Consider the following 27,945-nt stretch of genomic DNA (forward strand, 5'->3'; position numbering starts at 1 on the left):
GCCTGGGAGAAAGAACACACACAGTGTTGTCAGGGAGCCAGGGTCACTACAGGGACTTTCTGTATCAGACAGTATTGATTTTTTGAGTGGTGGGCACAAGCTAAGCATATGGCCTCCATGTAGCTCTTCTACACCAATGGGACAAAGAGGTAAGCTCATGGTAAGTAAAACTTTAGGTTAATAAAAATAAAACTGACAAAACTGTCCGACATCTTATTTAAACTGATGGGAGTTCTGAAACTATAAATGGTCACTGTTAGATAAATAAATCGTTCAAGACAATTTGTGTTTCCGAGGGAGATGTGATGAAACTATAATGTTTTGCATATTCTGTTACAAACCCAGTTAGGTATTATCTTTTACAACTGGACACACAATCCAAAATCAAAAAAAAATAAAAAATAAAAAATCTAGTCAAATTTTAAGACGTTGAATTTACGATGGGAATATGAAAGAGGAGAAGAAGAAAAAAATAAAGTCTCTGAAGTCTTTCACAAATTCATAAATTCTACCTCCATGTCTGTGCATGCTCATTCTTGAAATAAGATGACATGTTCTGCTGATGCGTTTACACTGGAGGGTCATCCATAATACTACGACATACTGTATGTGTAACCCGTGGAGAAAATGACCAAACACACCAGAATCAATCAAGCATATGATCATATCAATCATATACTATACTAACCACTCAGCTGTACAGTAAAAACAAGCCGTAAACTAAGAGAAGGCCGCGGTGGGGCAGGAAGCATAAAAGTCCCAGCGTTACAGAAAAATATCCGCAGCACAGGAAAAGGACACACCTAGGCCTCATGACAACTCAAATCTCTCCAACCTGTGCAAATTCAGCTTAGCAGAAAGCCCTAAAAAGAGGGAATGGCTACAATAAATTACGTGCATTTACCGCCACATACACGTGGATGTAAGCGCTTTCTGTGAGGTGAGGGTTTTTTGGGATCTGGAGGAAAGGTTGTGCTTGTCTTTTCATGGTCCACAGCGGATAGAAAAAGGGGAAAAAAAGGAGTACAGTGTGAGAGAGAGAGAGAGAGAGAGAGGAAGAGAAAAAGATGGAAAGAGAGAGGGAGGTATGTTTGTGGTTGGTAACCCGCTCAAGAGAGGAAATACCAGTGTGCGCACACACACACACACACACAGACACACACACAGGTGCAAAAACATAGAGAGCGGAGACACGTCCGAGAGAGAATAAAGACCTGCTTTGTATGAGCTGCAAGTTTGGTGTTTATGTGTGCGCATTTGTGCATGACTGTGTGTGTGTGTGTGTGTGTGTGTGTGTGTGTGTGTGTGCACATTTGTGTATGACTGTGTGTGTGTGTGTGTGTGTGTGTGTGTGTGTGTGTGTGTGTGTGTGTGTGTGTGTGTGTGTGTGTGTGTGTGTGTGTGTGTGTGTGTGTGTGTGTGTGTGTGTGTGTGTGTGTTCTGGGATGAAGGTTGCTGAGGAAGCAGGGTGAGGATGCAGTCAGGAGAAGGAGGAGGGAGAGTGGGACAGGAGTGAAGGGCCTTGAGTGTTCCTCATTCACCTACTGGCTCCATCATTAGAATCAGAGGGATCATTTTAGCAGCGGGGAGGAAACCCTGATTTTTTTTTTTTTTTTATTACCCCTGGGATTCCTCAAGAAACTCAGCTGGTGTCGGAGAGCACCAGAAGAGCCCACACTGACCCTCTATGATGGGCAGACACACACACACACACACACACACACACACACACACACACACACACACACGCGCAAAACAAGAGAGAGAGAGAGAGAGAGAGAGAGAGAGAGAGACTTACTTACTTACTACATGCTTATAAAGCCAGCAGATACATAAATGGGAACATTTATTCTCCCCTAATCTCTTCATCAATTGCCACAAAGACTGACAGAGATGAATCAGTGACTTTCCATCATTGGATGACAACGCTCAGCGGACATTCCAGTGCACTTACGGACAAATGACTAATGTAGAGACCAGTGGCTGAAAAAATAAACATATGAAATGCTCTGTGCGTGTGTGTGTGTGTGTGTGTGTTTGTGTGTGTGTGTGTGTATGTGTCTGTGTCTGTGTCTGTGCCTGTGTGTCTGTCTGTGTGTACTATTGTGAAGGCTCCTTCAGAGAGCAATCAGAAAAGAGCTATGTGGAGTTTTGGGGGAATGCGAAAAATAAATGTCGAATTTCGTCCAAGAAGTTCCGGGAAGTTTGGAAATTCCATTTGACACAGTGGCCAAAGTGTGTATGAGTGTGTGTGTGCTTCTGCGTGCGTGTGTGTGTGTGTGTGTGTGTGTGTGTGTGTGTGTCTGTGTGTATGTCTGTGTGGAGGGAGGACTGACGCACGGGAGGCAGGAGGCAAGATAAATAGAACAACTGGAGACACTACACGCTGACGTGTCAAACACACACAAACACCACATCACGGATCAGTGAAAAAATAAAACATGCGCTCCCACAAACACACACACTCCTCCAGTCTTCCAGTAGCGAGTGTGTGTGTGTGTGTGTGTGTGTGTGTGTGTGTGTGTGTGTATGTGTGTGTGTGTGTGTGTGTGTGTGTGTGTGTGTGTGTGTGTGTGTGTGTGTGTGTGTGTGTGTGTGTGTGTGTGTGCATGCAACGTCATTGTGATACTGGGTCTATGTCGTACCCCCACACAACAGAACAAAATGGTTCCTCTCACCAGACCTTCAATGGCAGGTATACGTGTTCGAATTCTTTTCCCTGCCAGTAAATTGTAATAATATATCAGTGGGAACCTCTTGTCTATGAATTATTATGGTGAACTTTGTCCCAGTGGAATGGGTTGGCACATTATAACCGCTGGATAATTAAAGCAGCGACTAAACAACTTGTCAGAGCTTTTCAGCGTTCACACATGCAAGGGCTGACAATTACCAGAGCACTGGCCAAATACACGTTGTCACATCTGTACATTATGTAACGGCCCGGGTGTGTACATGCTGTTCTAGACAATGTTCCGTACATACGCGCATGACTCGCACAATGGGGAAATGTTGCAAAACATGTCTCACAAGCACCTATATACAGGTAGATCTGTCATTTCAAACAAACAATAGGCGTAGAAGCATGCACACCCACACACCCACTGTCAGAAGCATGCAAACACACACACACACACAAATACACACACACACACACACACAAAAACAAGCAAACACACACCTGTTGCTGTTGCAGGTGCAGTAAGTCGACTGCGCTGATCTCTCCATTGGTGTCTCCGTTAGACCCGCCCTCTCTACCTCCCCCTCCATCTGATTGGCTGCTGAGGCTGCTGACTCCGTTCTGGTTGGACGGTGTCGTTCGAATGGTCTCAGAGGCCGATTCCACCATCATCACTGGCACCTGAAAGTGGAGAGGAGGGAGGGAGGGAGAGAGGGGCGAGACAACACACAGATTAAACAAAAGTGACCTGGGCAGTTTGAGCAGAAAGCCTGCTCCCATCTGAGTGAACAAACAAGGCAGCAAACTAAAGTAAACACACGCAGAGATAGAGAAGTGAATGGATAATGCGTGTTTGTGTGTGTGTGTGTGTGTGTGTGTGTGTGCGCGCACGAGCACACATGTACTTTGTGAAAAGGGCTTTTGGCCATGAACCACCTACACACAAACATGGCCAAGTGGCCACAAAGCAACACCTGAAGCAGACACTTTTTTGTCTGTATGGAAAAGTGTGTCTATATGAGCGCAGGCATGGATTAGGATCAGACGTGCAGCAAATCTAAACTGACAAGGCTGTTAATACTGCTGCTATACAGTTAAATAACACAGACATTTCTCCAATAATCAGAGGTGGCATGTGTGCGCTGTGAGAGCCAACGAGCAGGTTGGTCTTTGAGAAGGGATCTGTTTGATGCACCTTCATAGGGCCCCTCTAATTAGAGCGTGTTCCTTCCACAAAACCGCGACAAAACGAGACCTTGCTGGATGTGTTGTTGTTTTTTTTCGCGAAACAACGGCTTCGCAAACACACAGGCACATTTGCCATCGTTAGGAGCCGAGTAGCGTGGGAGAGAAAGAGAGGAGAGACACAGAGACACACACACACACACACACATACACATAGGCGCACAGAACACATACAAAACAAAACAAACCTTCAGACAAGCACGCAAACTGTGAACTCCTAATGACAAGCTCAATCTCGTCTTTCTGCCTCATCCAGTTTTAGAAATTAACACACACACACACACACACACACACACACACACACAAGCGTGTACTTTTTATGTGGAAAGTTCTATCGCTTTTTTCTCAGCAACCCAGAGTGTGTACACAAAACGCTATCGAGGCATTGTACCCGCTGTGTGTGTGTGTGTGTGTGTGTGTGTGTGTGTGTGTGTGTGTTTCAGAGGCGTACACCTCATGCCTTCTGGGGAAACAATAAGAGGCATATCACAAGAGAATCTAACTTTTCTTTCCCTCTGAGGCAAGAGCAGGTGAACGTGTGTGTGTTTGTGTGTGTGTGTGTGTGTGTGTATGTGTGTGTATGTGTATGTGTGTGTGTGTGTGTGTGTGTGTGTGTGTGTGTGTGTGTGTGTGTGTGTGTGCGTATGTGTGTGTGTGCACATATTTCTTTTCTCTGTCAGCAGGTGAGGGTGTGAAAGAGTGCTAGTGGCTAGGTAAATGGAATGATGCCGGTCGCTTGGTGAAGGACAGAGACCTAACCAGTGTGTGTAGTTGGATGGTCTTGTGTGCGTGTGCTGGTAAAAGGGCCAATTTAACCAAATGTTCTTAAATTTTCTGCAGACAGTTTAGTTTTATTTTTCCAAGGTTATTTTGGACTGGACTGCTGCTGAATTGTCCTGCGGGTTGCATCGATACAATAGAGGATTGGATAACATTTTCAATTGTACCGCTCAATGGAATGATTTTCAATGAGATGTTTCAAGCGAGCCGCACAAACAAAAACTTCAATTCACTATCAATGTATTGAGATGGTGTCAGGAGTTACAGAGATGGATTTCTCAAGGCCTCGGCGCAAAAAAACTAAATCTCTGTATGGCCTAATAAATACACAGTTTCTCAGTATTTTGTATATATATTTTTTTAAACCCGATCCCTCATTCTTGTCCTTGTAAATAGGAGCTGGCAGTACAGGAGTGGCTCTGAGCCAACCTTGTGGTGAGATTGGTTTTAGTCAGACGTATTTTTTTTTTTGTTTCTTCTAATATTTGCATGAATCTAAAAACACAGTCAGCGGCGCAGCATGCCTACAGACATGTTTCGCCAGTTCTCTCTTAACAAGCGGCACCATTTGAAAAAAACCCACAAATCACGCTGTGGTATTTTTTTTTCTTTCTCTCCCCCATTGACTCTCTCCCTCTCTCTCTCTCTCTCTTCTTGTCTCCCTCCTGGCACCCATCCGCCAGTTGTGAAGTTGAGACAGAGGAGAAAAGTTGAGCGTTATTGTGACATTTTAAAGCTCAGTCACTTAATCTCCCAACCTCACTCCTTTGCTCCCCGGACAACTTTCTCCCCTTTCTTTGTCTTACTAGCCCTTTCCATCTCCCTCCCATACTGGCTCCATACCCCCCTACTAGGTTCAAACTGCTCCCTACGGTAATATTATGAAGCCCAGGCATAGTGCAAAGTGATCAACAGATTCCCAATGACTTTGCACCGCAGTGGAAAACTCCTCACATCATCACACGACTCACTGAGCATGAATCACCGGCCTGCTATCTACTAGCTCCCACACTATGCTGTGCACTGCTGCTGTAATGTACTGTACAAGCCATCTGCTTCTTCTTACTCTAACTCATTGACCTTATTAGCAATGAGGGGAAGAGAGATAAAGACGGACAGAGAGACGGAGCTCGCAGGTGGACAAGGACCTAATGGGAAATGTGGGGAAGTGTGTGGAAGACCCGAGCGCATTGCCCTCTCTTTTAACACACACACACAAGTACACGTACACTCACACACAAAGCAGTTTGGTATGCTCGTCTAAAGGGTGTGTACTCTGTCATATCCTGTAATGGGTGTATATAAGCTGGTGTAATGGAGGTCGGGAAAAAGGCAGGGGCATAAATCTACCCTGAAGTCTCTGATTAGGCCTATGATATACACACACACACACACACACACACACACACACACACACACACTCACTGCTTTAAGTTTAAGTGTTTCTGGCAGCGAAGAGGAGCTGCCCGTGCACAGGCCTGTCTCAACCCGCTACTCACTCTTTCTGTGTCGTTTCTCCATCTCTCTACATGCTCAGACCCCCTCCGGCTGAACCCCTGACCTCAGAGTGTGTTGGGAGAGACATTCCCACTACCCCGAGGGGACCTGAGCGCAGGGAGGGGAGGAGCGCAAGATCACAGAGATAAAGAATGTGTTTGGAGAGGAGAGGGAAATAAAAGGTTCTCCTCTGCCTTTTAATTGGGATGGAGGAGAGAAGAAGGCAAATGGGACTCAACATGTTTTCCAATGATGACTGTAGTGTGTGTGTGTGTGTGTGTGTGTGTGTGTGTGTGCTGTGTATGTGTTTGTTTAAGAGGCTGACACCTACCTTTGTACTGTAATGGATTAGCTCAGAGCGAGCGCTAGGTGCATTTGTGTTTATGCGTGTGTCTGGCGTGATTGATGAGTGGAGACGTTGCTGCGATGAGTCCTGTTTGGACAAGCAGCGTGTTCAGATGTTTCTCAAAAAAATGTTGCACTAATAATAATCAGAAGTCCTCTCTCGCCCCTCCTTTCCTGTGTGTGTGTGTGTGTGTGTGTGTGTGTGTGTGTGTGTGTGTGTGTGTGTGTGTGTGTGTCTGTGTGTCTGTGCGTGTGTGTGTGTGAGGTTCAAACAAGCCAAGGCCAAAATGCCCATGCCTCACAACTGCTGACTCTCAGGCTTTGTCGGAGGGATTGGCTCTGTCAGATTCCTCCTGGTCACAGCTCGTCAGGAGCGTTTTCACCTCCTGTGTGAATGTGTGTGTGTGTGTGTGTGTTTGTGGGCGAAGAGAGAGAGAGAGAGAGAGAGAGAGAGAGAGAGAGAGAGAGGGAGACTTGTTGTGTACCGTGTGTATTTGTGTGTGCATCTGTGTTTACAGCAGCTTAGTGAGATAATAAGTCTTTATCGTGTTATGCCTCATGTGGGAATATTTGCAGCGGTCCCAGAACGCCTGTTTCTGTTTCCTCCGCCTTGCATCAGCTCGCAGGAACGCTGCTTATTAGCCAAAGAACTGAGGGAATACGGGTGGGAGGGAGAGGAGAGGAGGGGAGGGGGGAGGAGGGAGGGAGGGAGGGAGGGAGGGAAGTGAGGGGAAAAAAATATTGTCTGTACCGGTATCTACACTCCATCATCTACCTACTTTCATCTGACTCTTGAATTATCTGTCGTTCTCCTATACTCTCTGCTAGGCTTGTCTTTCTCCCTCTGGTTATGCCTGGTTAATAACTATGGCAGTATTCAAACCTGGAAAACATACAAAAGTTTTTCACCCCCGAAATAGAATCCACATAGGTTTATTTCTATGATCATTGATAGTTCAATCAATATTTTGCTAGCAAGAGAAACAATTCTTCCCGGAGACAGAAATCTGAGGAAATGGGAAGCTCTGACCTGTTTTGTAATAAGGAAACGGAATATGGAGAAGCCTCTGTTGACAATGTACTATTAGGGTTTTAGCTTTTACAGCCAAAAAAAAGGGCAATTGATTCATTAGTATCCAAAGCCACAAGCTAAGAAACACAGGTGAAAGTCATTACCTGCTTTGCTGTCCTTGTGTCCACAAAATGTCCTCTTTTAACTGTCGGTGGAGCAGCTCCAGGATTTATTCTCTTAAAGGCTATAGTATAGTTTGACTGGGCCATGAATGAACACTGACAAACGCAGACATATCATGACTTAGTAAACACTTACACAGACACACACACACCCTTATTCTCACACTCTGGCAAAGACTTCTTAGAATACATAAACCCCCAACACTGGCCCTGAGGGAATATTCTTCCAACCCTCGAGAACAAAACTCAACTATCAGGTCTGGGCTCTTGTGAATCACTGCCAGATGTAACCAGGGAACACAAGACAAAATTAAAAGCAATAAATAAAAAATGTGCCGGACAAGGTGTTCTTGTAGGCCTATGATCATATTTTCAGGGGCAGAGTTCCCACCACCGCCCTCTATATCCCGATACCAAAAGCACATTTCCCTTTATCTTTCCATGCAAGGAGACATTTTAATATTAAACTAACGAGGCTTCCATGCGCTTGCCGAGACATGTCGATCGGAAGAACAGCATCACCCTTAATGTAATTAAAAAGGCGGGGACGACATTTAAAGTACTAATGCATCACCGCAATTCAGACGTTGCAAAAAAAAAAAAAAAAAGTTTTTGTTCCACTGTTCTAATTCTCTTTTTCATTCGGCCAATTTCCGATTTGAGATAAACCTTTACTAGCTTTTTTCTTTGAGGACTCCACATGGAAAAATCTTGTCAAAGGGGAATTGCAAAGGGGAAATGTACGCTTGTTTCATTTAATTTCAATAGATTTGAATTTTAGGAGTATTTGTGTTAAGAACTAGCCTGCTTTAACCACACAAATGTACATATAAAGAATAGCGGGGGGGTGGGGGGGGGGGAGAACCTTGACCGCACTCTGTAGATCAACATTTTTCAGATATCTTTTTCTACTCTCCTGAAGAATGACAGACGGGAGAAGGAGAGGAAGAGGGATGGGAGGGATATCTGCGTGGCATTTTCTGAGCTGACGTGTGTGAGCTTCAATAAAAAGAGAATGAGGTCAGAGCCAAGCTGAAGAAAAAACACACACATATTTTCACACAAGCGCGCACACACACACACACACACACACACAAACACACACGCATACAAAACATTCTGCACACATTCTTTTTCCATCACTTCCCAGTCCAAGTTTGGTTGTTTCCTCAGCAGCTGGCCGCCGCTACACTCTAGCCAGATTTGCAGCAGGATAGCAGAGACCAGAGCAGCCAGGTAGTCTTCCAGGCAGAGCTAATGCTACTAGCTAACACTGCACTGCTCCAGGCTACTCTGGCTGCTGGCCAGCGCTAACAGCTTTGGCTAACAGCAGAGGGCTAATGCTAGATGTCTGCGGCTGCCCTGGCCCTGCTCCAGTGCTAACAGGTGAACTCCATTATCCCACAGACAGATAGTCAGTCAGATGTGGGCCAATATCTACTACTGGCTGGCTGGCTGACTGGCTGGCTGGCTGGCTGACTTGCTTCAAAGAGCATCATCAGCCCATAGAGAGAGAGAGAGAGAGATGCTAGCAGCAGCGGCCTACAGCATGCTGTGCAGATGGCTAACGAAGAAGCCAGGTCTGTTGTTGGCAAGTAGGAGAGAGAAGGAGATAGCAGAGTGCAGATGATAAGAAAATCCCCTGCTATATAAACATGGGGAATTCTTCTATACTTGTGCAGGACTGTCTGCCATATGGCGTTCAGTTTGTCTGAGCATCTAAGTGAGTGCAGCCTCTGCACGTGCGCGTGTGCTTTTCTGTGTATCGGCCGTACAGTGTGTAACCTGCCATACATGCCCCCCCGCCCTCTCTCTCTTTTCTGGTGTGTGTATGATGGCGTGCGCGTCCGTCCATGAGTGAATTGTGCGTCGGCTGGCCCGCCTGCAGTTTCTCTGAAGACTTTGTCCCTGTTTACAGAGCCCATAAAGATTAGCCTCCCTGGGTCAGGTGGGTTCTGGAGCCATAGGTAAACACACAGCGCATTCCGCACCGATGAGATCGCTCCGTATGTGTGTATGACCGGGGCAAACATACACTCCTGCCTTCACCTCGACCCTTCCTTTAGAGTGCAGTAAGTGATTTACCAGCTTGCAGACTGCTGTCTGTTTGAGAATACTGGAGACAGACACAAAGACACACACACATACACACGCTGCATACACAAATATTTGTAGAAGGAGTGGACTTCATGCACACCTCATTTATCTGGGCCGAAAATCACGGGTTGTACATTCCTAAAGAGGTAAAAAGCCTGAGTGCGTGCACGTCCGCGCGCCCGTGTGCCAGTTGGAAACCATCCTGTGATCATGAGGATCATGAAAAAAAAAAATCCCCTTCATCTTTCTCCCCTCTGTCCAGAGAGGTAATGGAGGCCGCGCTAAGGTTATGACAGTCCACACGGCTAATGCTCACATTGTATTTAACATGGTGGAACAGGGGTGAAGAGGGGAGGTGGAGGAATGGAGGGAGAGAGGGAGAGGAGCTTGGGAAGAAAAGAAAAAAAGGCGACGTGCCTTTATTTGGATCTGAAACCAGCTAGAGCGCCGCGGAGCAATTAGCAGCTTCGTCCTATGAGAGCTCTTTATTAGAATGACCTTCACAGAGAGGGGGAGGGAGACAGGTGAGAGGGAGAGAGAGCTGAGAGAGATAGGCAGAAGAAGAAAAGAACATTTTTGAGAGACAGATGAAAAGGTGTCAGGAGGGAAATGGACAAATGACATGAAGGTGAAATAGATGAGTAGACTGACACTTAAATGCATTGGGATTTTAAATTTTTGTATTTGTGCGACACGTGTGTCATGCACAGGGTATGTGGGAATTCCATCTGCTTGACCCTCACTCTACCATGCATAAAAACAAGGTTGACATGACTGACAAGAATTCATAAATGCACACACACACACAGGTGCATGTGACCCGTCAAGAGTACATGAATACTAAGCCCTATTATAGCCAGATAAAAAAAGTGAACTATTCTTTAATTCCTAGAACATAACAATTCTAAAATTGCTCCATTCCTGACCCCGATATTCTCCGCCTTCACCAAAATAAACGACTAACTTCCCAACTTTAATTATAAGGGATAATTTACATTTTATGGCGTGAAAAGACAAAAGTTGTGGGAGAAATAAGAAAGAGAAGGGATATTTTTCTGCCTTGAGGTGAGACATAATTTCATTTATAATCGAAAATGTGCATTACCAGGAAGATAAAGTGGACAGATTTGATATTACCTGGAAAATGAGCAACAGCGGCTTATAATAATAATAATAAAGGGTTACAATGGAGAGGGGGAAAAAATTGTGGCGTAAGAAAATATAAATAAATAAATATCAAAGTGGACATGATATAATTTTACACATCGGCTTTCAAGTCGGCCACTTTGCATTTCCTAGTTAATTAATAGATTGGATCAGAGCGAGTTTAATCAAATATAATTGAATAAGTCCACAGTAAAAAAAAAAAACTGGCCAGACTTTAAAGGAGACATGCGGAGAAAATGATAGCATGTCCACTTTTTCAAATTAATTGAATTTTAGTATTTTTGAACTTGGTCCAAGCTGTTACAGAGGTAATTAATTCACATCCTTTCCAAAAGAGCTAAAACAAGATGATATCCCTGAGCATTCAGTGTGCGTGCACACACACTCACACACACACACACACACACACACACACACACACACACACACACACACACACACACACACACACACACACACACACACACACACACACACACACACAATTTTTTTTTCTTTCAAAAAAGCTAACTAAAAATCAACACTGTTGCACACCAATGCCAATCTAGTCCATAATGTATTCCATGTAATTGTTAGTTTTCTGTTCTTCTTGCTCATATCTCCTTACTTTTGTCTTACAGGCCACAACTAAAATATTAATAATTTCTAAGGCAGTTCTCATTGTATTGAAAAATGTCTCCTTTATAATTTATCAGAGAAAAGAAAAATCTTTGTTATAGTGACATGCATGCTAATTAATAGAAGTGGAAGGAACATTGAGAGAAGTCATACTAATTTGGAACATGCTAATATTAATAGAATAATTTATGGCGTAGTATAAATAAATTAATAGAGTATTTCGTTTGAAAAAAAAGGGAGGCCTTCAATTCAATTTAGGAGAAAAGAGGGAGAGAGAGAGAGAGAGAGAGAGAGAGAGAGAGAGAAAAAAGTCTGCCTCTTGGACAAGGACATTAATAACAGCGCTCTTTCACCAGAGGAGAAAGGGAAGAGACAAACCAAACATGCAGTGTTCACTTTTAAAACGCATCAATATTTCAGCCAGCTAATGAAAATTGGATGAGCACCACTTTGTATTTGCTGCCTTGTTATTTTCATTTGCTGTTTAAGGAGTTCTGGACTGGTACATTTCGGGCAGAATCTGCAAAAGGCGACACATTTAGTTTTTTTTTTCTCCCCTGTCTCTCTTTAAATGAGATGCCTCTTACTCTTCCCATTGGCTTCATGTAAACTAACAGCTGTGTGCCAGGCAGCGGGCGAGAGAGGCAGGGAAATAGACAGAGAGAGAGAGAGAGGAGTGGACTGGGTCATTACCATCCTTATTACTCCTCATTAAAATACAGCCATCACAAAGACTTTCTGCCGTGTGTGTGTGTGTGTGTGTGCATACATGTGACCGTCGCGAGCAAGTGCATGTGCGTATTTCTAGTGTTACTGATGTGCACATGTGCGTCCTTATGCAAAAGTGACAAAAAAAAGAACAATATAATTGGAGAAATGTACGCAGTAATAATAGGTATTCAGAAAATGATAATTCATATTAAACAGGGTGCACAAAGTCAGCCTCATTTGCATGTTTTAGATTATATGCATTTCAAAAGTAATTTCCGCAGGGCATATGAATGACATTAATTCCCGGGCGGGTTCTGCTATAGACCTCAAACTATCAAACACTCAAACATTTAACAGATGAAAAAAAGAGAGGGGAGCTGGAGCCTTGGCAAGGGGAGATTTCAAGGTTAAAGTATTTGAATGTGAATTTTTTAACTTCTGTCTTGGTTTGTTTAAAGTTGCTCCGCAGCTCGACTAAGAGCCCCATTAATTTGGCGATTCAGTGAACCGCGGATGGGTTTTCCTTTTCTTTTTTCTTGCTCAGCTGTATGCTGTGTGCATATGTGTGCGTGTGTGTGTGTGTGTGTGTGTGTGTGTGTGTGTGTGTGTGTGTGTGTGTGTGTGTGTGTTTTCCTGTACCAGTCCGAGAAAGACACCTCTCCTCCTAATCCACCACAATTTCCTTTAGCAATGAGCCTGAATTGGTCTGACTCACTATAGTTTGTGAGTCATATGCCCGTGTCACTCCAGAGGCACACTATGATCCGACAAAGAGAAAGAAAAGACGGCCCACGTTAATTGACCCTAACCGGTGGAGGGGAAAAGAAAGAGTGATGAAAAGGAACAGAAAAAAGCATGTGGAGAAGTGAAAGGAGGGACGGGGTGGGGGGGGGGGGGACAATGGGAAAAGAGTCATGGGGGCGAGAGGGAGACAGAGGATTCCCTCTACCCCTCTGTCCATGCTAAGAGGAAGACCCAGGGGCAGGAAACAGGCTGGATGAATGTGTGATTCCAGTGGAAAACGCTGGATGCCATGGACAACATTCTTCTCTTATTAGGGAATCTGGTCTGCAGCCACATTATAGCGCCTGACTCATTATTACTGCGCTTGTGTGTGTCTATCAGACAGACTCAGATGGCGCGCGCATCTGCACACACACACACACACACACACACACACACACACACACAAGATGTTCCCCACCTGTTATTCTTTGCTAAGTTTTGGCCCACGCACACAGTCCCAGCCAGAGAAGAGGGAGGGGGGGTGGGGGGGGGGATATAGCGAGAAGAAAGCGTATAGCAGGGGAAAACTAAAGCGCTCGGCATGTCTGTGTCTTGTTTGTGGTTTGTCTTCATCTGTAAACAGAGCTGCCGCTGCGAGTATGTTAACATGTCATTATCTCATTAAGAATTGATGGCTTCTGCACAGAGGCTTCAAACTGTTTTGTTTGTGAGCGTTCAGCGACTGATGTTGTACAAACACAACAAAGCCACAAAAACACACATATCCTACTGTGCGGCTGACAACACGCCAGCGCGAGGAGACGGTAGCAACACTCCGCTTTGCCTCCACACTGGCACATATTAAGAAATAACACAGAATCCCCCCCCCCCGTGTGAGTTGATCCAAAAAAAAAACACACACACATTTAAGAAAATACGTTGATGGACAAAAGTGGCACTTGTCCCTCTCCATCCCAGCCTCTCTCTCTCTCTCTCTCTGCCTGTCACTGTGTCCCCTCTGGCCACCTTTTTTTGTTGCTTATGTTTAAGCACTCTCAATGATGTGAAGCATTTTGTGTAAGCAAGTGAAGGGGGAGGAGGGGGGAGGGGGGTGAGGAGGGAGCATATCTAGGGGCAATAAAAGTGGGCTAATTGGGGCCTGGGAAACATGTTTGTTTTCTAGCTTGTTCTTTTTCCCCCCCCCTCCTCCTTTCCTTTCATTTCTTTTTTTTCCCAGCCAGTCACAGCAGATCTGTTCATCTGCGAAGGACGAGCGGAGAAAGCAAAGAGGATTAGATTCTGTTAAGACACAAATCGTTGGATGGATGTGCCACTGCTGTGCACACTCAGACCCACACACACACACACACATATTTAACATGCCATAAGGCAGCCACGGGGTCTATGTGTATGTGTAGGTGTGTGTGTGTGTGTGTGTGTGTGTGTGTGTGTGAATATTGAACAAGATCTGTCCGTCTTAGCCAAATGACCAACAGAGTGTATGTCCTCTGCGTTGGTCTGCCCTGCCTTATCAATACACCGCTGTTTGGCCTATTCAGCGGCAAAGAGCTTTCCTATGGCTGCAGCTCCACACTGGATCAATGTAGTGAGCAGTGCAGACAAACTGCTGCTAAACAGAGCGGCCCCTGCCTCGAAGGCCCGCCACCGCACCGGCTCCCCCAGGCTCGGATCGTTGGCCTAATGGAGGTCTCCCCCGAGAGCCCCTAACCACCAAACAGGCCCCCAAGGAGTCAACCCCCTTTACTACTCAATCTCTCTCTCTCCTCTCTCTCTGTCCACGTCATCCCACTATCCCCTCAATCGTTTAGCCCGTCAGAATCTACCATCTTTAATCAGGAGCGCTGACTTATCTTCATGTGTGCATTGATCACAACATACATACTAATAAGGAGAGTATGTGTTTCAGCTGCTGACTGTAAAACTGTCCAGCTTCACTGTTTCGGATAGTGAAAAAAAGGGAGAGAAAAAATCCCCCTCTTCCTCTCCCTCCTCCACCCCCCCACCCCTGAACGTTGCTGGGATCCCTCACCACATGCCTCCTGACGAGTCATTCTGCTCGCCCCTGCAGTTGTCTGCTTTAATAACATTGAAAATAGCAAGCGATTGAAAAATAAAAGAAGCGAGCGAGCAATGGAAAGAACCTGCATATTTGTCATTTCCGATTGTTTACCTTTTTCACGGCAAATTGATTTTTACATCTCCTGTTACTGGAAGCTCTCTGGGCTCGACTGCCAGCCCTGTCTGGCTCTGGCCTCGGCTGCCAAGGCCCCGTCTCTGGGCTTTATGACCTGGCTCTGGGGAGGACTTTTTAAGGCTTTCAACTCACAAGTCATTTCCAGTGATACAATACTGCTTTTGTCCTAAACCACCTTTGTTGTTTTCTTTCTCTCCCTTGCCGCCTCTCACTCACTCTCTCTCTCTCTCTTTCTTTTTTATTTTCTTTTTCATCTCTCATTCCCAAATCCAGTTTCATTGCCTTACTGTGTGAGTGTGCCGCCGCAAAAGACTTTGGCCTTTTTCATTCGTGTCCGTACCTGCTTGTTCGCAGGAGAGGTGGACTTGTTGCATCATGACAGTCAAACAGAAAAAAGACATGCTAACGGACACACACACACACATACACACACACACCAAACCCACACACACACACACAGTCAAAGTCAAACCCTGCCACTGACGTTATAGGCTTGCTGTGGGGTGAGCCTGGTTGAAGCAGGCTAGAGTTTCAGTGTGGTGGCCGGGGCGGTGCGCTGTGGTTGGGATGTTCCTGCGTTCTGGTAGCACTGAGGTTTGCCTGCGAGGACCTCCAGTGAGCCAGGCAGCAGGCCTGAAGCTAAACGGAGGCCAGAGACAGGAATAGTCCAGCAGGCCTAATGCTGTGTTTGTAAGGGCGAACCCAAACAAACAACCTGCAGTTTGAATTGAAGGGACCGAGGCTGAGGCCGAGGCCAGATGCTTGTCAAACGGGAGAAACACACACAAACACACAGCAGCGTGTGTATGTATACAGGGAGGACGGGGGCTGAAATAGACTTTGTGGCAAAAAGGAGTGCACCGCCATGTACCTCCAGACTGTTATAAGTCATGGCATCGGCCTCAGCACAGCAGCACACATGTCTGGACTGCTGCCTTGCACTCAGCCTGCTTGTGTGGGTGGGTGTGTGTGTGTGTGTGTGTGTGTGTGTGTGTGTGTGTGTGTGTGTGTGTATGTGTGTGCGCGTGCTTGCGAAATTCATGCAAACCGGGGTTCCGCGATTTCTCTCCATATTCACACTAATGAGAGAAAACGGCCAGAAAACCTCTTCTGTAATTACTCCCCAAGGAGAGAGGTTTCAACATGACCATGGTGCATAAACAAATACATGCTTACACACACACATACACGCACACACACACACACACACACACACACACACACACACACACACACACACACACACACACACACACACACACACATGTACAATTTGCTGATCATTCTAAAACAGCACAAGGCTGGCTGACATTTAAACTTTGTTCACCTGTTGAAAGGTGTGTGCGTAAGGCTGAAAGTGAAAATGTGAATAATGCCGGTAATAACATCGTATCATTATGAGAGGACATCTGCTAATTAGAACTCTAAAATGATCTAGTAATTGTGTGTGCTTGTTTGTGTGTGTGTGTGTGTGTGTGTGTGTGTGTGTGTGTGTGTGTGTGTGTGTTTACATGTAGCGGAGGGCTTTCATAACAAGCATAGACACCATTCACCTCACAATTAGACCCTTCTCAACCTACTCCTACACAGAGTAGTTGAACTCAGTCCAATCTCTTGTAATGACAAATCTAAATGGAGCTTTTGCCACAAAGGTGTGTGTGTGTGTGTGTGTGTGTGTGTGTGTGTGTGTGTGTGTGTGTGTGTGCGTGTGTCTTTCTCAGAGTGCGAGAGGAGGAGGCAGAGAAAGAAATAATGGGACATACAAAAAGGTCAATGTTTTTAATAAATGGCTGTCTTTGTCCCACTGCGTCAGTTCTGACTTTTCTGCATTTAATAGCACATTTCATTCAGCCAATGTCAGCCTGCAACAACCACAATAGTCTTATTCAGCACTGCACACACACATAGACAGACAGACCATATTTGAAAAACCTGCTCACACTCGGACAAAGAAGCAGGGATATACAACCAAATCAAGCAATCGTTTTTTTTTCTGTCTGAGAGTGAAAAGTTGGAAAGGGAGTCTTTGAGGTGCACACACACACACACACACACACACACACACACACACACACACACACGCTCCCTGCCCAGTGTTTGTGGTGGCGGTGCACAGCTGGTAACATCTGGATGTATTTTAGAAGTGTTTACATTTCCAAAATGCTGAAAAACTACACAGAAAAGGGAGAGACAGAATTCCGAAAAACACTACAGGTGCCAGAAGAGCAATAAAGAAAAAAGGAGCAAGTCTCACAAGAAGATTGTTTAAAATCCATCACAGTGGAGTTAGTTCACTTACACACACACACACACACACACACACACACACACACACACACACACACACACAGACATTCGTAACCATTTGCCAATTGCAGTTATTGCCATAATCTTAGTCCAACAATAACTGACATCTGGTGCACTAATTGGCAGCCTACAGAGTCCCATCAAGCTTCCCTTGCCCTAGCTAGTCGATTGGATGAAAACAGAGACTATGCGCATCGGCTTCACTGGGCGCCGCGTCTTTACTGCTCACCAGCTGACAACCACTCTTACGCACTCACCGCCCTTACACACAATTTCCGCCAATACACACACACACACACACACACATGCGCAGATGCATTGACTACCGACACACACACATACTCACAAAACAGCTGCGTTTCCATTTTACTTCCCCTAAATGACGAAAAACACAAAAACAGTTGGACTTCATTCAGTTTAATCAAAGCTGACATCGAGTACATCTCTGTGAGATGACGTCGCCAATGGAGAGACGCTTAAACAAACACACACTCACACATGCACGCACGCACACACACACACACACACACACACACACACACACACACACACACACACACACACACACACACACACACACACACACACACACAGAGTCTATAGGATGTAATTTCAGTGATTGGGTGTAATTGACGAGTGTAAGTTGAAACCAGACAGGGCAACTAAACTGATCTCTGCTAGATCAAAAACAAACTATGCATGGGGGTGGGTGTGGGTGGGGTGGGGAGGGGTGGCGGGGGACACACACTCATGGAAAGGCATACAACTCAAGGTATGACGAAAATGAACACTTTCATGGAGAGAGACTTGTGTTAATTTTGAAAAAAGAGGACCAGGTTGTCAAAGGTGTAAAAAATGGCAATGTGCTTGAATTTACAAGAAATTAGTATTTGAACATTGTCCCACGCAAAGTGTCCTTGGGATCACTCTAATCCTCTCAGGTATTCCACTTTCCCATGGTCCAATCTAAGCGCCCACAACACACACACACACACACACACACACACACACACACACACACATACACACACACACACACACACAGGGGAGATTATTAAAGCGACCTCGTGGCACATGGAGGTTACTGATGGATTTAACATCAGGAATGATTGTTAACTTTTAGGACTAAAAAGACTTGGAGTGACTCCTGAGAAAAACAGAGCTCTTAGCCAGACTCACAGATCACATGACACACTGGGCCGCAGCAGCAGGGACCCCTGGGAAAACGGCACAGTGCCATCTCTCAGATCAGCACGGCCTCAGGAGCCCGGCAGTATGAGGCATGTGCAGCTTTATCATATGGACGTATGAGTATATATCTATATACCATTCACGTGTGAGGGAGGTTGAAGTGGTTTTTGACGTGAATGTGTGCATCACAGTCAAGTGGGTAAAGAAAAAAAAAATTAAAGAGAAAAGATAATCACTGGGAAATAAATTAAACCTATTACGAGGAACATATGCTCAAGGTGACGGAAGAAATTAATTTGGCTCAACTATTGAGACCCATACCTCCACCCCGTTATAGGATTTCCACCAAACTAATTATCACGCTCCACTTTCAGAAATAATAAGGAAAGTACTTAATAGGTTAGGATTCACCCCTGCATTCATATGTCCATTTAACATCGCTGCTTTCATGCCCACACACTCTTTGCCTTAATGTAATTTTCACATCCGTGATTTAAAATAGAGGAAGGAATTATATTTCAAGTGGTGTCAGGATTAGACTATACAGGCGGGGGATATTAAAATACTGTAAGGGTTCTATACTGTGTGTGTGTGTGTGTGTGTGTGTGTGTGTGTGTGTGTGTGTGTGTGTGTGTGTGTGTGTGTGTGTGTGTGTGTGTGTGTGTGTGTGTGGCGAGCCTTTTATTCTGAGTGGCTGAAGCGGAGGTAAAGATGTTAAATAATGTTTTTTTGTCACAGTTTAGGACGACGGAGGAAATTATACAATGAAACCACAGATCTCTGATTAGCCCTCGCTCACTGTATATTAATTCCCCCCCCCCTCTCTCTCTCTCTCTGCTTAACGCCGGTTAGGAGTTTAATTTTTAAACAGAGCTCGGATATGAAAAAGACCCCCAAGTGTGTGCTCCCGCGCCAGCCACCGACGTCTGTTTATCTAGTCAGCCACTCCGCTCCAATTATAACAACATCAAAATGCAACTATTGTTTCATTTTCAAACATTCTTTAAAATTATAAAATCCCTATGTCTTGTGTTTTTTTTTTTTTTTATATCCCCGCTACTTACACGCTGGCTGAATTAACATTTCAGTGCCCCCCTAGGGCTATATGGAGAAAGTGCAAAGTCAAAAAAAAATGCAGGTTAGGCCAGTTTTTTTGTTCATTATCAGCACAACACGAAAAAGTTAAGAAGAAAAACAAATGGTTGAAACGATTGAGTAAGCCCTTAAGATGGGTTTTTATCACAATTGTGTTTTTCATTACTTATATTTTTCAAAGGATTGAAATGTAATCATCATTAATCCTTATATTTTTCAAAGGATTGAAATGTAATCATCATTAATCATGCATTGGTGAGGATCTTTCTGTGAACTATAGATGTTTTCTAATTATTATTTTTATTTTTTTCATTTAACACATACCCTGCTGTCCTTTTGCTGCTTTTTCTCTCCCTGTGTGTGATATGTCGCTCTGTGTCTCAGTAAATGTGTGCCCTGTGAAAGGTAACAGGGCACCGAAATCAATATCCCGATGAAGTCCGGGAGGATTACTACACTATATGTCACTTCCCCTGGATTAACAGCTCACACCTCAGAGTATACAACTACCACACAAGACCACCACAAACATCCCACTGTCCTCGAACGCATCGCAGGCTGAGCCATTGTCAGATACATCATCCCAAACAAGAAAATACATGAAAGAATTATAAAAAAAAAAAACAATAGGGAGACGGAGAAGGCCTATTAAGAGCTGCTGTGGTTTTCTATCAAACTCTAGTGGAGGTGGGGAGGGAGGGAGAGAGAAAAGGGGAAGAGGAGTTCACATTATCTAAGAGAATTCCAATTAACTCTCTCCCTCCCTCAGTAATTAGCTACTAAAATAGCTAGCGAACACACCCAAAAAAAAAAATCCACAACCCTGCCTGATGCCACACCGCGCTGCCTAATTAATGTTTCTATTAATGAATAGTGTACCTGTATAAAAAATAAAAATAAAGGTCTCAAAAATAATGTGTGTTACATACTGTCACATAACTAAAACAGAGCTGATTAACAAGATCCATCTATCGGAGACTATAAAGTAAAATACTGCGAGGAATGAAATGTGAGTGATATGATAGCTAATATGAAGTAAAAAGGAGCAGCTGAGCCCATCGCGGATGTGGAAGAATGAGGGGAATGAGAGATGGAAAGCAGAGAGCGAGGGGACAAAGCCAGAAAGGCAGATATCATTTAGCCGCCCGCCGCTCATTTGCTCCTTCACTGGTCACTTCTTCCACTGTTTAATGCAAACAGATGAGGCCCCCTTTTTTCTCGCTCCTTTTTTTTCTTCCAAATCCTTTCTTTTTTAACGGTGGCTTCATGGCCTTATGCAGTAACGTCAGCACAGTGTCTATTAAAACAGCATGTGTCTCAGACTGCTACACACACACACACGCACATACACACTCTCTCTCTCTCTCACTCACACACACATTCCCTCTGCACTTGGACTTTTTTTTTTTGAACTTTTAACCTCTTTCCGTGATGTGACATCTGAGAGGCATGTGGGTTATTAAGGTGTGCCTTAAGTTTTTACACACATGTGCAGGTTTACAATTATGTAGATAAAAACCTATACAATCCCAGGTACGTATCAGTGCACGTCGTTATATTAGAAATTTCAGCTATCTACTATGGCTCCCATCAGTGATCAGATAACAAGACAGAGATACACTCAATCAGCCCCAAACCCACCTGGCCACAAGGTGGGCTGGAAAAAGACTCCCACTCTAATAACACCAGACTAATTCATCTGCGTTTCAATATGCACATGACAGCCGGTTTCAATTAGACCTCTAACACACACATACACAAACACACATGCTCACACACACACGCTTATGCTAGGCAATACAGTAGCTCTATAGAGATTGCTTTAATACATTTGAGATACCCATCAAGAAGATTTTATACAGATTTCTTCATACACCAAACAGACACACACACACACACATACATACACACACACACACATACATACACACGAACATAGAGACACAGTGGCACATAATAAAAAACACATGCTGTCACACGCTGATCCGTATCTGGACAAGTCAAAGCGTGATAAAGTCACTCTTCAACTACAGCAATCGATGGAAGTAATTTATTTACCTCGCAAGGCAATTTCTGCTCTGTCTTCAGAGAGGAGAGAAGAAGAGAGAGAGAGAGAGAGAGAGAGAGAGAGAGAGAGAGAGAGAGAGAGAGAGAGAGAGAGAGGGGGATATTTGGCAAGCATGTGTGAGTGGTGTGTAAATTAATCTAGCAGCAGTGAGATCCAGAGTCTTGTATAAGTCCATAAAACAAGAGGAGGTTAAAGCAGCTCACATCATCATACATACACACATCAGGCAAAGGTCCAACCCAAAAAACCACTTCTTCCAGAGAGAGAAGAGACATGAAACGTCATCTAGGTTCCATTAATGTGACGTGCTATCCCTGGACGCCACTAAAAAAAACAGGAAAAATAGAACAGTTAAGGGTTCTTTCTCCTCCATTTTTATTCTTTCTTGCTTTTTCTCCCCATTCAAAAGCAACACACACACACACACACACACACACACACACACACTGGAGAGAGGCCTGTCCGTGCGGCCCTTAACTTTAACTCAATGAAATAAAAGGCACTTAACTAAGCCTCAATGATCGATAGAAACACTGCTGCTGGCTGGTACTCTCTCTCTCTCTCTAACACACACACACACACACACACACACACACACACACACGTACACGTACACACATGCAGGAACACACTTATCCCACCTCCTCAGATGCTCATGCATATGCATGTCCATTGTGATTTATGCATCCTGGCGGGGGTGTGAGCCTATCTGAGAGCAAGGCCAACACACAGGTCAGCTCATTTGTAAATCAGTTGCCTATTTATGGATGTGCATTGTGTGTGTGTTTGTGTGTGTGTGAGTGTGCATATCTGTGGACGCTGGTGCCTATAAATCTGTGTGTACGTACGTGTGGGTAGAGGTCAGTGTTGGAAACAGGCTCATAATCACTGTAGCACCTTCATTCATTGTATTTATTGAATTCTTTCCAGCTTCTGCTCTCGGGCCTAGTAAATCACAGTTCAAGTTCCTCACACTGCACAAGTTGCGCCTTCTCACTGTGTGTGTGTGTGGGAGTGCGCGTGTGTGCCTGTGTGTTTGAGTGTGCCTGTGTGTTTGGGTGTGTGTTATTGTCCACTGAGTGCTGACTTCTTCTGCCAACCGCCGCCCTGACCCCGCTTTTTTTTTTTGCAGCAGGAAGTCGCCCAACTTACTGACCTCTCTTATTATTCCCAGGGAAGGTTGGGGAGAAAAAGCCTTCAGAGAAATGCCTTCCCATCAGAGTGGCTGTCAGTTAATAGGGTCCCCATGGTCTTTTTCTGTCGTTTGCACTGAATTATGGGTAAAAAATAAAAATAAATAAGAAGAGGACCTACGCCCGAAAGAGGTGTTAGGGGTTAAACGTATGTTCATTCGTGGTCTAATCAGAGAAGATAGTCTTCTTTGCAGCCACACAGTGAAGCAAACAGTGTGTGCTTTCCATTGTGGAAATTCAGTGGTGTTGCTCCACCCTCCTCCCACCTCCTATGAACAACAGATTTGGGCTAATAGGGCAGCTGCTTGTCCCCCCCCTCCCCTCCCCTAAAACCCTGCTATGCTGCTCCCCCTGCAACCCCTTCCACCCCGTCCCCAAAAAAAAAGAAGAAAAAAGCCAGGAGGAAGCCTGTTGTTTTCAACTTGTTTTTCAACACGGCTGTGAATGGAAAAGTTCCAACAGTTGGAACGGTCATCCAAGAAAAATAAAGTTGCATTTAAATTTGTCCACTATTTATTTTTTTCCCCTTGAGTGTTAGGATAAAAGCTATAATGGAATAAAACATTGCACCAGGAGTCTGCCTGTTTATCCATCTATCCTTTTGTGTGGCTGTCTGTCTTTCCTTTTCTGTTTTGCTGTGTTGTGTTGTCAACACACAGGCAACCGTATCCCAGAAATACACCCATACACGCATTAGGCCGGCCAGAAGCAATCCGTGGTTTATAACGTCATCGCTTACACACAACAGTTCATACGCTCCACAATGCAAAAGAATATCATTTTGGAAAACTACAGCATGTGCCCTGGATGTACAAAAAAAATTAATAATACTATATTGCAAAGTATTGCAACACAACAAATAATTACCAGGGGAAAAGCCATTATGACAAAAAAAAATACTCAAACGCACACAATGAATTCCCTGTAGCGTGTGTAAGTGAGATGTTTCAATGGATTGAAAAAAACCTAAGATCGGCTAAATCACAGAAGACAGCAGGGCCTGACCTCTGAGTATCCGTGTGTTTGTGTGTATGTATGTAGGGGGGGGGGTGCCCATGTGTGTAACTGGAGCCAAAGTGTAAGCCATATGCCACTCACCCTCTGGTGCCAACAGACCCCCCCGCCCCCCAAACACACACACACACACTCACACACGCGCGCACGGCTTCCCTGAAAAAAGAGCCCCTCCACTTCATTAGGAAAGTAAACACAAGTGCTGTCTGAAGTGGCTAATTAGAGACTAATTACTCCCTGCTCGTTACTAATGCAAATTAGATTACGCTGCTTAACTTCCTCGTGTCCACAACGCTGCTGTTAATTGAGGCCTTTTGAAATTAAATTACCCGCTAATTAGCATATCAAAACCATTAATTCTGAGCAAGGAGAGGGGGGGAGGAAAACAACAACAAATGCCAAGTTTTGCTAATGCGTTTTGCTAATTGAATATGTACGCTCAATACAGAAGGGGTCTGTGCCAGGAATACCCATTCAGCTGATCAGCGTGCACGTGCATTTTTTGTGTGTGAGTGTGTGTGTGTGAGAGAGAGTGTGTGTGCGCATGCGCCGCGCGGAGGCAGCCAGAAACACCATGCATCATAAGAGCAGCATATAATTAAAGGAACAATTCCATCTCTCCAAAGGCTTTGTCAATATTTCTTGTGACTCCAGACTCCACTGAAGTTGAGCGCGCGGGGAGCGAGGGATACAGCAGAGACGCAGAGAGAGGAGTGCGAGAGGGGATGGATATTCATCTCATGAGAGGCACTGTATGTGAATGTGGAGTGTGTGTGTGTGTGTGTGTGTGTGTGTGTGTGTGTGTGTGTGTGTCTGTCTGTGTGTGAGCGGGGTTAGCGTTTGTCCAAGCTATAAGCCTTCTTTGAAGTAAGAAATTGTCTCTCTGCTGCTCTCCTAAAGCCCTGGACCCCCTGCCATCTCTTCCTCTGCCCCCCCTCCCCACCTCCTCTCTTTTCAACTGGCCACTCTTCACCTCTGCCACACTACCTGTCCAATTAGGGAAACCCACACACACACGCACACACACAATACACACTGTATGGCCACAAGCAGGTGAACGGTCCAATCTTTCCTTGAATCAAAGCAGAATCAGTTTTTACCCCTCTTTCTCTTCTAACCGAATAAATTATTTGAAACTTTGTGGATTGGAAAATGGTGCGCGTTATTCATGGCCTGGGCCTATATACCTGCTTATGAATAAGAAAGGGGACACACACAGAGGGAGCCAGGAGCTATTAGCTTCTTTAATCTGCTGATGAAATATAAAAGGATCACACATCTAAAAGATCCATCTCCGCTTTGCATGTAAAACCAGCGGAAATAATGTCATTCGGAACAACTCCCCCTTTTCCCTTTCCCTAAATATCTATCCAATCAAAGCACCTATTCAGGTCGGCCCCTTATAAAAAAAAAAAGTTCCATCTTTTCACACTCGGCGACTTCCTCATTTCATTATCCCAATAATGGGCAGATGAAAAATATAAAAAGGAATGGTAAAAAATTGAGAGGTAGCCATACAAAAAAAAAATTAAATAACCATGATAATTAGATGTAAAGATATTATAATTCCTTTAACAGGATGCATAGAAACTGCTGCCCGACAATATTTGCCCTAATTGCCAGAATTATCATATTAACCAGTTATACCATTTGAGTAAGTTGATTAAAAAATTGATTATTCCTCTATTTCTTTTAGGACTTTTCTTAATCAAAATCTTACATCCTTGAAAAATTAATTTGAAGCCGTTTCTTATCAGTTAATTAAATCGGGTTGGAAGTCTTTTTTTCTCTCTCTCTCTGTCTCTCTCTCTCTCTCTCTCTCTCTCTCTTCTGCGCGGCATGATTAGAACGGTTCTGTTCTCTTTCTGTTCAGACACCATGACGATAGAGGGGGAACTTTTCACTGTCTCATCAAACATTCACAACCACAAGAATAGGACTTCTTTGAAGGGCCCCGACGCCTATTTTTTTCTTCTTCTTCTTCCTTCCAAAAACCTCTGCCTTTCTGATAAATTGTGCTTTACCCAATAGATCTCTCTTTCTCGTTAACACATTCTCATTAACGGAGGACAGAGAAAGGAGATGGGGAGGGGAGGGGAGAGGAGAGGGGAAGAGAAAAAGGAGAGCGGGCTAGGGCAGGCAAAGGGGAGTACGTTGTGGTAGGGGGGGGGGGGGGGCAAGAGGTGTGCAAAATTAAGGGGTAAAAAAAAACGATAACGGCAAATACACTAGACAAATTCTACAACACAATGAAGAAAATGAAATATTATAAAAAAAAAAGACTGGCACAGACGCACACATGCAACGTTGCCTGGGTGACAGCCTTGGGGTGGACTGCGCTGAGACTAAACAACTAAGCCGGGAGCTAAAACACAAGGCCTGCTGTTACTACAAAAAAACAAAAATGTCTATCTGACCAAAAAAACCTGTTCTCTCCCAGTCAATGTGGCAAGTGGTGGTTAAAACGTATTTCTTTTCTTCCTCTTTTTTTAAACTGGTATCCACCATACATTTCACTTTGTTCTGTATCAATTCAAATATGCAGCTTTTTAAAAAGACTACACACATCAGTAGTGGGTGACTTCACCTCAGCGAAACTAGTTTTTCTATTTCTGGAAGAAGACTAATTATAAAGCTGTGCCCCGTGGGAGAGAAAAGCCCCTCTTGAAGGAGAGAGAGAGAGGCAGAGAGAGGAAGAGAGAGTCAGAGAGAGTCAGTGAGAGAGAGAGAGGCAATATAAGTTTGTCTCTCTCTACTTCAGCGCGCGGCGAAGCAGAACCGTACAGATACAGTGCGCTCCACTCATCTGTCCATCCCCGACTCCTCTGGGAGGAATGGGAGGATTGGAGAGGGAGAGAGGGAGAGAGGGAGTTCAAAAGGAGAATTAAAAAAAAAGAGGAGAATAAGTGAGGACACCGAGCCAGTATGGTGAGAGTCTCTCTGATTGGATAATGAATTGAATGATTATTAGAGCCCTGGCTATAGTAAAGTTACGCAGAAGATCTCAGCTCCCCTCGTTGGCCAATCAACACGCTCCTTGATCAACCAATCAACCAACCCACTCCAGGAGGTGTGTGAGGGCTACTGTTTGCTCTTCTTCCATCTGCCTCCCTCCCCATCTCTCTCTCTCTCTTTTTTTCTCTTCATTTTTTTCTTTGGTACAGCTGCCCTCGTCTTCCACAATTACCACACAGAACTATCAATTTCCCCTTCTATTAACCGTGTGGGAAGAGAGAGAGGGGACGAGGGAGAGGAAGGAGACGAGAGATTCAAATTTGAGGATGAAGAGGGCCACCTAGCCCCCCCCCCCTCTCCTCTCCATTCTCCCCCCAGGGTGCAGTCATGTGTCTGGGGCTGAGGAGGGAGGGGAATTACACCTCCTCATGGATGAACTTGACCCCGCCACTGGAGGTCAAACGAGTTACGATACAGCACAGGCCCCCTTATCCTCATTACCAGCAAATAGGCCCGGGCCACTGTTCCACTAATGCAGACTGTATGTTAATAAACCACAGCGCGCAGAGCTGTCGAAAAAGCTAAGGGAGAGATAGACAGAGGCAAAGGAGGGTGGTGGAGAGAGAGAGAGGAGAGGAATAGAATGGGAGGGATAAGGAGGGGGCGTGAGCCGAGAGTTGTGTTTCTTAGATCAGCGACTAAGGGCCTGCGCGCCGTAACAAGGGGACGGCTGTGGTGGCACGCAGGCTGCTTTCTGCACCCCTCTCCTTTAGGGAGCCTTCTCCCTTCCCTTCCCTTCTCCACCTCTTCCTCCTCCTTCCTCCCTCCCTCCACCCACTCTCTGAGC

The 27,945-nt window shown here is 44.7% G+C and overlaps 1 protein-coding gene across 2 annotated transcripts in view; it reads right to left on the bottom strand.

Moving 5' to 3' along the window:
* The window catches only part of foxp4 (forkhead box P4), a 98,530-nt gene that overhangs the window by 61,384 nt on the left and 9,201 nt on the right, over positions 1-27,945 (bottom strand). For both annotated transcript variants that reach the window (XM_080026267.1, XM_080026266.1), the window contains exon 2: positions 3,182-3,361. In XM_080026267.1, coding sequence (XP_079882393.1) covers positions 3,182-3,352 — 171 coding nt within the window. In that variant the 5' untranslated portion in view covers positions 3,353-3,361. The remainder of the gene's footprint in view (positions 1-3,181; positions 3,362-27,945) is intronic.

Source organism: Ammodytes marinus (genome assembly GCF_949987685.1).
Source record: "Ammodytes marinus genome assembly, chromosome: 4".
Taxonomy (NCBI): Eukaryota; Metazoa; Chordata; class Actinopteri; order Uranoscopiformes; family Ammodytidae; genus Ammodytes; species Ammodytes marinus.